The 14373-nt window shown below is 40.2% G+C and overlaps 1 protein-coding gene across 13 annotated transcripts in view; it reads right to left on the reverse strand.

Moving 5' to 3' along the window:
- Window positions 1-14373, reverse strand: part of APBB2 (amyloid beta precursor protein binding family B member 2) — a 301427-nt gene that overhangs the window by 139091 nt on the left and 147963 nt on the right. For all 13 annotated transcript variants that reach the window (XM_081154831.1, XM_081154835.1, XM_081154830.1 and 10 more), the window contains one exon: window positions 13204-14019. In XM_081154831.1, the coding sequence (XP_081010957.1) occupies window positions 13204-14019 (816 nt within the window). The remainder of the gene's footprint in view (window positions 1-13203; window positions 14020-14373) is intronic.

The following is a 14373-nucleotide window of genomic DNA, read 5'->3' on the forward strand; positions in this document are numbered from 1 at the left end:
CCCATCTACCTTCCCTCTCCATCCTTAGCTGTCGCTCTTCTAAATCTAAGTATGGTTAAAACAGCGACACACCAAGAGAACATATAAAAGTCCCAGATATAATGGAAGAATTTGTCCGGTGTCCACGGACAGCCACAACTCTAACGTGAGGACATTACCCCCCTGGCTATCTCCACATTATCTCAAAGTCAGACATCTGAAATAAAAAACATCATCTTTCTCCAAAAACGAATTCCTCCTCCCAACTTCACCATTTCTGAAAAGCAGCATTTTCTTAGTCTTCAAGCTGAAAATCTGACATCTTTCATTCTAATCTCTCCCTCAATATCTATAGCCAATCAATCATTAAACCCCTAGAGATTCCTTCCTCCCACTTCTCTATTTTTAAAGCCACTAGTCGTCCCCAGTCCTCATCATCCCCATGGACTGCTGTGAGACTCTCACAACTGCCTGCCTCCTTTGTCCCTCTAACATATTCTAGGCACCAATGTCAGACATGCCTTCTTCAAACTCCACTTTACAAACAGCACTCCTTTTCTCATAACCATCAATCGATTTTTCACTAAAAAGCGCAAGTTCACAATTAAGCATCAGCATTCTCCAACCTGGCCTCCACCTACCTACCTGACCTCCCCCCTTCCCCGCCTCCACAATTACCCTTCACAGACTTTCCTCTCCACCCAAATTGCTAGGAGCACTGATCCTCACACTTAGAGCAAAAGTTCCCCAAAGGGATTTCAGGGGGTCTCTGAGGTTGAAATTATTCCCATAACACTAAGATGTTATTTACAGCCTTTTCCACTGTGTTAACATTTAGCTGATAGGGCACAAAAACTAATGGATAAAATTGCTGGCATCTCAGCATGAAGCAAGACAATGGCAGAAATTGTACTAGAAATTACGGTACTCCCCAGTACTACACACTCCCACTGAAAACAATGTCAGTCTCACCTAAGAATGCCCTTGTTGAAGCAGTAGAAAATTTTAACTTATTAAACCTCAACCCTTAACTGTATGCTTTTTTGATGTAAGCATGCATAAAGCACTTCTGCATACAAAGGTGTGACTGTTGTTTCGGGAAAGACATATAGCCACCCTTTTTACTTACAAGAATGGCTGACAAACTATGGTTATTCAAATTTGGGTATATTTTCTCGAAAATGAATGAGGTGAGCCTGTCGCTTCAAAGAAAACAACTGAAAGTATTTGTTGCCAATGATAAAATGGGAGCTTTCGAGCAAAAATTAGAATTTTGGAAAACTTGCATCTGCCACTGAGAGCTTGACAGCTTCCCAATAATTAATGACTTTTCTGATGAGATGTGGTGAGATCAGCAAATGCAATGTTTTCATATTGTATAATGAAACGTGTCAACATTTGGAAGAGCTTCATAACTCACTGAACCAATGTTTTCCAAGTCACTAATGCATGAGGCTACAAAGCATGTATGGGTAAAATGTCCAAGAGACACAGGGTTTTAATATAACAGAGTCCAAAAGAGTTTACTACTGTGTTTTCAGAGTCCACATTGTTACCAACCTTTAAGAAACTACCAATTATTATGTTTTGGTGTAACATCCAAAAAGGGTAGTCATAATTGCCTGAAAAGCCTATTATAATTCTCCTCTCTTTTCCTCCTACATAGCTGTATGAGGACAGCAGGATTTTCTTCGTCTACTTCAACCATAATAATTTATTGAGACCCACTAAAGGTAGAAACAGGTAAGAGACTCCAGCTGCCTTCATTCAAGTAAGCCATACATTAAAGAGATTTTAATGTATGTCTTTAATAAATAAGACATCACTTTTCTCACAAAATTGTTGTTGGCTTTGAAAAAAAATGGTTATGTTTCATAGAATATGTTTTATTTTGTTAATATTAATGGGTTTATTATTTTTAAAATAAATAACTTTTAAACATATCTGAGTTTTAATTTTTAATACAATAAATATTGATAGATATAATCCATGTAAACAAAAGGTCTTTGGGGTTCTTAATAATTTTTGAAGGTGGAAAGAGGTCCTCAAGACCAAAAAGCTCGTGAACACTGCCTGAAAGCAGTCTCTTCTCTTGCTTTCTCCCAGTTCCTTCTTCCTGTGTGTCGCTACTTTACTTCTCTAAACGCCATCTGTCTTTCAACCTGTCTTCTTCGTGCAACACAGGAGCCCTGCAGATCAAGAAATGCCTTATCTGGAACTTCATGACCCTTATGTGTCCTACATACTTGGCACAAAATCCACCTGGCATCACTAGTTCTGTTGTGAGGTAAATGTATTTAATGCGCACTATTTTCCTCCACAAGCACGCCCGAGGCACTGTTTACTCTATGTGCTCAGAAAACAGCAGTGAACAAAGCAGGCCGCACCCCTCTCCCTGCAGTTTCCAATCCAGTATTACCACTCAAAATGTGGTCAAGCGCACAGGCATATACCGACAACCAGAAAGCTTGTTTAAAATGTAGAATGTCCACATTTTAACAAAAAACAAACAAACAAACAAAAAATTTAATGCAGAATCTCAGGCCCTAGCCCAGACCTACAGAGTCATAACCTGCATTTCAACTAGCTCCCCGGGAGATTTTCCTGCACACTAACGTCTGAGGAGCGGAGGATTTACACGTATCCCTAATTATTGCGAACTTCATGGACGTAAACTATTACCTTTATTTTGTTGTACTGCTGGTGTAAATAACACAATTCACTTGTTACGATAACCACTCACTCAAACATGAGAACCCAGTATATGGATTTATTTCTGAGGATTAAAAAACAAAAAAACTAAACAAAGGCCAAACAACCTATATCCTAAAGAAGCTTTCCATCTCATAGGAAAGATAAGACTAAATATAATGATAGCTAACATTTCAAAAAATGTTTTTGTGGGCCAGATTTTGTGCCAAGGGCTTTATATAACAATCTTATAAGGTTATTCCCTCATTAGAGATAAGAAAGTTGGGGCTCAGAGGTTCAGAAACTGATGGAGCTGGAACAAGTAAGATGTCTGACTCTAAAACCCAGAAGGTGGTAAATGCCTTAAAGAGAGTTAAAGAGATTTTAAAGAATCTTGAGGAAGGGGCCTGTGAGTTCTTTGAAGGACAGATTATATGCCTCAATCATGGACTCACCGAGAACTCTAGCTCAACTCCTTACACATATTAGGAACTCAGGAGATATTCATTGATAGAAAGTATGTGAGTTTCATCCTCACTAAAAGTATCCGTAAAATAAACAGTCTAGATTTTACCAAACCTATTATTATTATTATTTTTTTTTAATATATATCTTTATTGATTTCAGAGAGAGGAAAGGAGAGGGAGAGAGAGAGAAACATCAATGATGAGAGAGTCATTGATCGGCTGCCTCCTGCACGCCCCTGACTGGGGATCAAGCCCGCAACCTGGGCATGTGCCCTGACCAGGAATCGAACCCTGATCACCTGGATCCCAGGTTGATGCTCAACCGCTGAGCCATGCCTGGCTGGGCCAAACCAATTATTCTTAACTCTACTAAAGATATGATGGATCTGAATCCATTCTATGACTCAGGGCCCTTGTTCCATAACACATGGAAGAAAAATAAACAGGAGACAGATGGATAAGACATCAACTCAAAGGTGAAAGCCACTCAGAAACCATGAAAGAAGCTGATGCTTGTTCTGGGGAAAGGAAGGGCAGGAGGTCATGGAATGTCTCCCTTGACCACAGTGAGCAAGGGATGAAAGGAAATGTTGGCCAAAAGTCCCCCACAGGTTATATCCCTGGAGTAGACACAGAAAAGCAAAGTGGGAACTGGAGACGCAGCCTGTTACCAAGAAGTGTCCCGGAGGCTGCCATCACCAGGTATCTCAACATCCCAGCCCTTGATCTTCTGCTACACCTCCCATCAGCCCCTTCCCAATGATTTGGAGTGGGGGTCATCTTTGTTCTCTCACTTTCTGACAATTCCACATGGAACACTTTCTTCTATAACATCCTGAGAAAAAGTTTTATGGTTCTACTACGACTATTCTCCATGTCTATTAGGGATTAAATAGGCTTTCATGGGTCAGCCATTACATATCCTACCATCTGTATGAGAGAAAGTGCCCTGGTAACAAGCCAACAGACCAAAATCAGCTTCTTAAGCCATCTGTAGGATGGAAATCTACCTTTATCTTTATAATATCCCAGATGTACCAGTTCAGTGCAGCTCTACATGAAGGCTTCTTTAAATATTGAGGGGGAAAAATCATCAACCATCACCATCAATGTCCCCAGGGATACTAAGGAAGAGTCCTCACAGGAATTAAATTCAATCACACTCAAGAACAAATCTAAGGCAAGCAAAACAAAAATAAAAAATAAAAGCTTACATACAATAAATATCATCTCTCTTAGATGCCAACACCAGTATTTTGGAGTTGGGGTTTTATCCCATTCTCTCACTTTCTGACCATTCCATATGGAATGCTGATAATTTTCTAATAGTCTAATAATTTGATTTTTCCAGTCAAATATGTTTGAATATGAAGCTTTTATTTCACTGTTTTGCACCCAAGGTTTCTAACAGGGAAACAATATATAAATTACAAGGTTATTTGGTAACTATCCTCACATTTATGAAAGTGAACTGGGTATATTAACTGAATCAGACTCAAGGTACAAAATTTATGAACCACCCACATCCCAGCTTTTGAAAAGCTAATGTTTTCCCTCCTCTAACTAGATTAACAGATGGAAGAGCTCTGAGAAGTCATCTAAAGATGACTGTGGAAATTTCAAGCATGTTTTGCTTAACAGTTCATGTCACACTTTATAATTCTAGCAGAAGGCATGGGACTGAGACTAGAATGACTATGATGAAAAGAAGTCTGTAAATCCAAGGATGCTGCTACAGCGGCTTTATGCTTGTACGCAGTGGTACCAGGCAAGAGCAACATCAGCCCAGTTCTTTCTACCATAATAGTTGCATGTGTACACGATGGCTGAGCCCACCGACACTCGGAGCAGGGACCACAGGCCCAGTTACTGTGCTGAGGGAGACAGGATCCACCTAAAGCTGCTGCTGACTGTGGCCTTTTTGGCATTTGAGCCCAGTGCTGTGAGATTCCTGGATTTACAAAAGAAATGAGAGACCCATCTTTTTATGTAAAAGTTTCCAATTTCTAAGCATTGGCAATCGAATTCAAAGTTTTCTAAAACACTATCTCCTGGACACGGCCTGCCTGCCCGTTGCCTGGCCACGTCCCAGCACTGCCCATTGTGATCTCTGACACTTTCACGCCATCATATTGCCTGCGCATTGCCCTAAAGTTAGGGTGATCAGATCCTTTTATATTCTATATAGCCCCTAAGAAAATCCTGTATATTTGGAAGGCAATGTCTCTTAAACAGAGGTAAGAAAAACACGGCTATTATGTCTTTGCCCATCTGTTCTCAAGCTTTGATAAAAAAGAATAACCCCATCTCCACATGCCAAGCTCACTGAACTACCCCACCCTCCAGAGCTGAGCTATGCTTTTAAATGTCAAGCTTTGCTGTATCTTTATCATCTTCCTCTGCCTTTTCCATACTTTTTCCCTATCTCAGTTGAGTTGGTGTTTCAGATTCAACAGTATCAGGTCCATACCTAAGTCTGCTCATCTTTACAATGAAGAATTTGGATGACGGTAAGCCGAAACTATCTCGAGGTCCCTTGCAGCATATTTTATTCACTTATTAATGTCTACAATACCTGCAAATGTTAGCAAATGTTTCCTTGTTGAAAAAACTGAATATAAAATTTCTTACAAATATCCCTCTCCCATCTCCTCTGTGTTGCATACATTAAGGCATTACCTATGAAGATATCTGTACTGGGTTAAATAGTCTCCCCCCAAATTCATGCCCAGTCACAACTTCAGAATGTGTCCTTATTTGGAAATAGGGTCTTTGCAGATGTAATCAATTAAATTAAGAGGAAGTCATACTGGATTAGAGGATGCCCTAAATCCAGTGACCAGTGTCTTTATAACAAGGACACAGGAAGACAGAGGCAGAGTTGCAGTGATGCAGCTGTAAGTCAAGGAATGCCAAGCATTCTGGGAACTGTCAGAAGCTTGGCAAAGTCAAGAAAGGAGTCTTCCCGTTGACACCTTGATTTCAGACTTTTAGCCTCCAGAACGGGGAGAGAATAAATTTCTGTTGTTTTAAGCTACCAACTAATTTGTTACAGCAGCCCCGAGAAACTAATAAAACATCTAAACATCTCCTTTTCTTTGCTCGGAAATTTAGGTCGCCCAGGATCTGGAGGTAGGCTTTATTTCTTGTTCTTACTGAAACATGATGTGCAGAATGGGACAAAGGACCCAGGGACACATTTTAGAAACCACTCTATATATGGTGGGAACTTTCTCCACGCACATAGGAAACTAACTGTATGTGAGCTATTTGAGGTCACAGACTAGTTCTAATTTATTTCTATGTATTGGGCATCTAGCACAGTCCACAGAGTAGACTTTTAAAAAATGACTGTCATGTGTATGTATATATGAATGAACAAATGAGGGAGAATGAATGGATGAGCTAATGAACGAAGCAATGACAACTCTCTATGCATTTACTAATTTAAGATTCTGTTGTGAGGATGAGTCTGGGCAGATAGTTCATGATGAAATTTGACCAGAAAATTTGTGAACATAGCCAGTAGTATTTTTTTGTCTATGATTCCACTGAGTCACAATCTCAGAGACTACAAGCCCTCCATTATGGGCATGAGGGCTTCACTTGGCATTTTTAGGAGGGCCTCAGGCAGGACAATTACAGGACTCCGCCCGGTCACTTCCTAAGCAGACACTCTCTGTCCACACTACTCTTGCCCCAGAAGCCAAAAAACTTGCCAAAATAGGAACTAAACTTTTTTATTTTCAAAATGCCAGTAAAGCAGAGAAGAGTGGGGTAAAAATCATGACTTAAACTTCTTTAGTGACCATTAAAAAAGAAATGAAAGTGATTCCTTACTTTTTAACAGCTCTAGGGACAATGATCTCCCCAGATATCCATACAATAAAAGTCTACTCAATTTCCAGCACAGATAACATCAAGACCCCTAACTTCCAGATCCCAATCAATTGGAGTTTCTTCAGCCTCTGAGCACCCTCTATCCCACAGCACTCTAGCCTCTTACAGTCCCCTCCCAGTCCCATCTTGAATATATCTTGTCTTCTACTCACTACCAGACTGTTAGACTTTTGCTGCTGCTCATTTCATTATATTTATTTTTTTGTTCCCTGAAGTACCTAGTATAATATTTTATAATGGAAGACAACCAAAAATATCTTGAATGTTCAACTGAATATATTTTTTTCTCTAGAATGTTCTAAAAGTATTTAATTGAGCAAAATCATTTTCTTCCTTAAGTTCACAGGGTGAGATAAGAAATGTTTTATACATCTTACTCCTGAGGTACTAAAATCTAATTTGGAAATCACACTATCTACCCCAGGACACAATGTGTCCAAGCTAACTTGGAAACATCTCACATCTGTCTTCTTGAATTCCTCCTGTCATATCATGGAACTCTCAACTGCAAAGACAAGACAGGAAGGCCAGGAAATCACTAAAGGGTATTTCAAAGATAAAAATTAATTCAACAGGGCAAACCAGCCGAAAACTGAGCGTTTCTGATATCCTGGAATTTTCTTTTTAAACAGATTGGGAGCTTTAAAAAAGCAATTTAAAAATCATTTATGGTTGAAATTACCAAAGAAATGTGACATAAATGAACATTTAGAAAAAGTTCCTAAAAGTGTTAATATAAACTTACCCAATGCTCTAACACTCTGAAGCTAGCTGAGGCCAGAAATAAGAAGTGCTGCCAATGACGCTGACATAATTAGGTTTGTGCCTTGGCTTCCACCCTCCCCAACTGTCTAGCTTGCAGAGGAGTTCCTTCCACTTAGCTCACATGCAGAGTGGAAACCAATCAATGTATAACATCAAGGGATTCGAACTATTGAACAACAGGGATCAATTTGTGATGTGAAGCCTCAATGGCCCTTTTCCTAGGCGCTGGCCTTTCTGCTGTAGACTTCTAGACTCCAATACAAAGAATGTTTGCAAGAGACTGAATGACTAGCCCCAATTCTTCATCCCTCCCAAGAGCCTCGAATACAAATAAGAATCACCCTATCCAGGGCTCTGAACAATTATTTTACACAAGCTGTGCTTACTTTTTCCATTTCTATAGGTGTACTGATGTAGCAGACCTCAGAGAACATGCATGTTTGTCATCCGGCTCCATCCATCCAACCAACCAGCAAACAGATAACATTCATGGAGACTCTTACTATGTGTTCCTGCATGAAGAGGTTCACGTCTACGCATGAGGAAGACTTGGCTCCTGCTTTCATGGAGCTCTACATCTAAATGGAAACTTCTGAGTCACGTTACAAACTGCTGAGAGGACTATGATAACACACTTGGAAACATTTCATTGAGGTACAGAGAAAGGACTTTCAACAGCTCAGAGAGTCTGGAAACGTTTCACAGAGGAGATGACTTCTGAGTTAAATCTCAATTGCTTATAGGAATGGAAAGAGCCTCTAAAATATAATTTTCCCTTTTCCAGATTCTCAAGATAACTACCACACACATCCAGTTGAAGTAGATGAAGGCAGACATACTCAGCCTCTGGGGACCACACGCCTACATCTCAAGATGGTGGTAGAGTGGAAAACACTGGATGCTGTATCTGAAGGAATATGAGAAAGCACCAGGCAAGATCTGGCAGAGTCGGCCCACAGAATTTCACTGTGCCTTCTCCAATAACTGGTCATTCAGTCCCACCTATTACGAGGCAACATCATCAATTACTTTATAAAATATGTACCCAATATCAAAATCAGACATGGATTAAGATATAACATCAGATGATTTACTCAATACATTTGGGGATATGTAGATGGCCTCCATTTTTATTCAATTAATCATTATTTATTAAGTTCACCTACTCTATTGAGGCACTGACAAATACAAAGATGAAGGCAAACCAATCCCTGCTCTTACGGTGCAAAAAGTCCTACCTAAAATCAGAGTCCAAAATATAGGTAATTCAGAACTGAGAGAGAAGTAAATCTTTATACCCACTTTTGTACTGATAATGATGATCACTAAAATAATAAGCATTAATATTTATTAAGCTCTTGCTTTATGCCAGACACTGTTGCAAAAGCTCTTTGAAGATGCTCTCACTTAATCCTCACAGTAGGTCTATGCCAAAACCCTACTGTCACTATGAAACAGAACTGAGATCTGAACTCAGGAAGCTGACTCTAGAGTCCATGCTGTCAATGATAAGTCAATCAAGCCTAGACCTCCTGCTGTACCATCTATATTTGATTTTCTCTGTGTGTATCCTGCCTTTGCACATTACATTTCACAATGAACCTAATTTTAAAATGGCTATTCCAAAAGATCCACCCAGTTTCAAACTCTGTATCCTTAATTTTATTAAGCCCCATAAGGTACATGTTGGTACCAACAAGGTACTGAAACCTATACCCAGGTAGCACCAAAATGTTGTGTCTTTCAAAAGTTTTCATGAAGCAAACATAAAACAGCAGGTGATCAACAGAGAGACTACACACAGTCCGATCAACCTGCATTTATCTGAGCCACTGCGCTCACCTGGGGCCACCTGGGGCAGGATCTCCGGCCCAACTCTAACAGATTAAAGTACCAACCTTTTCTTTTAGAGCCTAGGAGAAGGCATTCTTTTGAACTTTTTGAAACTCCTGTGAAACTCAGTCATTTCATAGATGCTTTCCATTTTTAGAATAGCCTCTTGTTTTCTCAAAGGACAGACTAGGAGGAAAAGAGGAGCAACATATTGTACATACAGGGTTGTGCAAAAAGAGTTACTAAGATCCTGGAGGGGGCAATTCAGAAAGAAAGGGAAACAGAAAGTAGTGAATCTCTGAGTTAGTCAGTACATTTTATTTTATAAATATCATTCTAACTTCGAAAGGATGCTCCTAAGGTAGAAATGAGTCAGTTCTATTTTTCTAGGCTCCCCAAAACACACAGTCTACAATCCAAAGATAATTGTGTCATATCATGATTTAGCCATAAGACACATTCCACTGTGATGAGTATTTACTTAATACACAGTAAATAAGTAAATATATACACTTTTTACATATGAACTATCACACTGCATACTAGTATCTTACAAAAGTTTGCTCTTATTTTTTTCTTTGCTTTCAACCAGTGTTTGTGTTTATTATATATATAAACACAGATATACTATGTAAAATATATACAATAAACACTAATCTTGCTATTAGAACTGAAACATACACTGTTTAATTTAAACTGATTGTGATCATTGTAAACACTAATGGCATGCTTCACGGGAAAGATGAAATAAAAGGAAATACCAATTCTGAATAATGGCTTATTTTATTTTGCTCACTAATTTATATAGTGGTCACTACCTGAAACTCCGAAGTGTGATCATGAAGTAGAGGTTTCTATTCAGTAGGAGTTCACAACTGGCTCTCAGGAAATTCCAAAAGAATTCCCAGATATTACTCATATTGACATTTTGAGACACTACAGCATGCTGAAATAGGTACAGAGATCCCAAAGGGACCATTTTGAAGGACAATACAGATTTGGCTTTCAGTATGCTTTTCAAAAACTCAATCTCACTGCTTTAGAGTCACAGCTAACACACTCTTCCCAGTATATTCGATTCAAAATGTCTATCCTTAGCCCTAGCCAGTTGCTCAGTGGTTAGAGCATAGGCCCTCGGACTGAAGGGTCCCAGGCTCAGTTCCAGCCAAGGGCATGCACCTCGGTTGCAGGCTGGATCCCTGGCCCTGGCTGGGGCTCCTGCGGAAGGCAACCAATCAATGTGTCTCTCTCACATCAATGTTTCTCTCTCTCTCCTTCTCTTTTTCTTTCCCTTCTATTCTCTCTAAAGGCAATAAAAAAAAATCCTTGGGTGAGAATTAAAAAAAAATTTTTTTTAAATGCCTATCCTTAGCAACCCATTAAGGGCCATCACCATATTGTTACCCATACTTTAAAATTCAAAGGTCTTCAAAACCAACTGTAAGAGAGAAAAACAAACATATCCTCTCAACGTGTCAGAACACTCTAATCCAGTTCACACCTCGTCAAGCGCTGTAATGAGCTGTGTGGCGAAGTCCACAGGAAGCAAGGCCAGGCCACTGAGCAGAGGAGCCGGGAGCAGAGGGACCCGGCGAGGGCAGAGTCGTAGAGATGGAGCAGCTGCGCGTGTTCAGCTAAACTAGAGCTCCCCACAGGCCCTACGGACACCAGCCCCCCATACGCGAAGGGGCTCGATGGAAACAACCTAACCTTCAGCAGCGAGGAGACTGTTAAATAAATCACAGAGCTTGAATATAATAGACTAGCATGCCTAATATTCAAAAAGCCTGATGTAAAAAAAAAAAAGGTTTATGTCCTGATATGGACTTCTCTACAAAATATATATTTATGTGGAAAAAGCAAAGCATTTATAAAACAATCTAATGTGAGTAATCTTTTTTGCTTTAACTTTTTATTGTGAAAAATTTTAAACATATAAAATTTGAGAGAACAAAATAATGAACCCTCATGTACCCACCTTTAGTGATTATCAGCTTATGGGCAATTTTGTTTCTTTTTTAAATCCCCACCCCAATTATTTTGGAGAAAGTCCATACACAATATTATTTATATCAGTTTATATTATATTATGTTACATTATATATTATATTATATATAGTAGTATATTAGTATATCTCTAAAAAGTAAACACTTTAAAAATATCATTATAAAATTTGGGTAAATTTTAAAATTTATTATAAATGTGGGTATATGCGTAAAATGTTTTCTGAAAGAAAATGCTTTAAGAAAAAAAGGTAATGGTCATCATTTGGGAAAGGGGCTAGAGTGAGGAACAGGGGAGACTTTACTGTTCATTATATAACTTCCAGTAAAATTTAACATTTAACTACAACGGAGAACACCAGGTCTGGAAGAGCAGGGCGGCTGGGGGAGGGATGTGTGAAAACAGGAGGCCCATTTTGGATGTGAGACGCTCAAGTTATCTATATAGATTCACGCTCTCGCAGGTGCCAGTGGCCATCGGCTACAGGATATGAATTCTCTCAGTGGATAAAAGTAATAGAGAGTTGTGAACTCAGTAACATTACTAAACATAATTATGATCCCAATAACGTGCAGGTCTAGATATTTACAAGATGAAACAGTCACCTCAACCTCCCCACTGCCACTGCCAGCTGCAGCAGGCTGATGAATGCTACCATTTAAAGAACTGTGATTTTAAAGGGCATTTCAAAAACTTTTTCTTTTTTCCAAACAAGTTAATGTCTTATCTTTCCCCCTCTATGCATAGTCCTTGTAGTTTCTCTGCCTTATAGGTTGGGAAAATGTTATCTCCTTCCCTCCTATGTATCACACTCACATAGCCCTGGGATCCACCGGGGTAGCGACAAGGTGTGCTACAGCAATAGCCTTTGCGAGGTTAAAAGTAGCTAACTTTTAGGACTCTGCTCATTTCTGTCACAATTTTGACTCCTCTGACAAATCTGAAGACATTACAGATATGGACAAAAGTCGATTAGACTAGCCTAAAATCCGAACCTGCGGAATATATTTTAAAAGAAACACCACTTTCTCATTTTCAAAAGTCACTTGAACAAAGCTTATAAAGTGTTCCCCAGTAAAGGTCAAAAAGGAAATATCTTTTAATAAATAGAATTTTAACTTTTAGTAGTTTGAGCATAAGTAAGTTCTGCTGAGAACTTTAAAATAGCTGGTTCTCTTAATCGGGTTATATCCTGTCCCTGGCAACTGTATTTTTTACTATTTTGCTTAACAAAACCCAAGATTTCTAGATAGTACACAGAAATAGTTCACCTGAGCACTGGCAGTATAGTTTCTAGATAGATGATGTTTTACTGTCCTTACCACCAAGGACCTATTTCTTTTTCAAAAGTGCTTCCCAGAAAAAACACCTTATGTATGAACCAAGTGAAACTGTTGAAGAATCTAACAATATTTTCCACACAAATTGCCCAATTTTACACCAAACTGATCATGTTCTTCTATACTACAAATGGATTTTTGGGGTCAGTATAGAGACGAATTCCATCAATAATTGAAAACACCAAAAGAAAGCACCACCCTCCGACACCTTTCCCAGGGGTACCTGTTTCATCCGGGGAGCTGGGTGAGGCACTGTCATGGGACAGTGTGGTCCAGCTGGACTCCTCATCGCTGGGTGCCAGGTTCTGGATCCGGTGCAGGGCACAGTCTGTTTTGGCCCCCGTTTTAGGATGATCCTTCTTGGTTTCCGGGCTGGATGACACTGTGGCTACTTGGCCGTCTTCGGGGCTGAACTGGGGTTTGCTTGGTTTCTGCAGCAGCAAATCACCATTCCCAATGATGGTGGAGGCCTGGCCCTGGCCGGGCTGGGACTTCTCTTCCACAAGCCCATGCTGGCTGCCCAGGTCTTGCTCCAGTTCCCTGGCTGAGGTTTCCAGGTCTGCATAGTAATTTAGGAAGCTCTTGGTTCTCCTGGGTTGGGGGGGTAAAATTTCACAGCCTGGGGAGTCCTGTGGGCGGGGCTCTTTACCTTCTAACTTCTCAGAAGTTATGTTGATGCCTGCGGTGGGGCTGGCGTTCTTGTTAGGGTCCTGCTGTCCCTGCTCCGCAGCCTTGCGGAGCTGGTTCTCCCCATTTTTCACCAGCTTGATGTTGGCGGAGCCGCTTCCCAGCAGGGGCTGCGCAGCTGGATCCGAGAGGCCCATTGCTGCCTGGATGTTAGTTAGTGCATATTTTTTCCTGCATTTGGGAGGGGTGCTGTTCTTGGCTTCTGTGTGTTTGATTTCGGCGTTCAGCAGTTCATTGTGGGAGGAACGGAGATTGAGGGTGTTCGGCGGTGTGACCGGGCTGTTGCGATTCGTGACATCTGTGGTTCCGCTGCTGGCCATAAACACCGCCAAAGTGTCCGCACCAGAGTCAGCTGGAAAACAAAGGGAGCTGGTCACTGGGTGCCCGGCGCGATCAAAGCGCTTAGCGTACAGAGTAAACATTTTACCAGAAGCCCGAGAGAATGAATGCTTCTGCTGCACACATTCTGGCAAAATTGACCCCTTCTCCTCTTTATTTTCACCATTTGCTTCTGTATCAACAGGAGCAAATAAAAGGCTCAATGTGGATGCCCAAAAGCCAATTTATTAAAAAACTAGAAGGTCTGAGAGTCCAAGTTTTGCTTAAAATTAAAAAGTATCTCTCTTTGAATTCGTATGGAAGCATTTTCTTCAGGTGCTTCATTGTTCACAACCTTGAAAATCACCCCCTTCAAACATTTCCACAT

Source organism: Miniopterus schreibersii (assembly GCF_964146895.1).
Source record: "Miniopterus schreibersii genome assembly, chromosome: 1".
NCBI classification, from domain to species: Eukaryota; Metazoa; Chordata; class Mammalia; order Chiroptera; family Miniopteridae; genus Miniopterus; species Miniopterus schreibersii.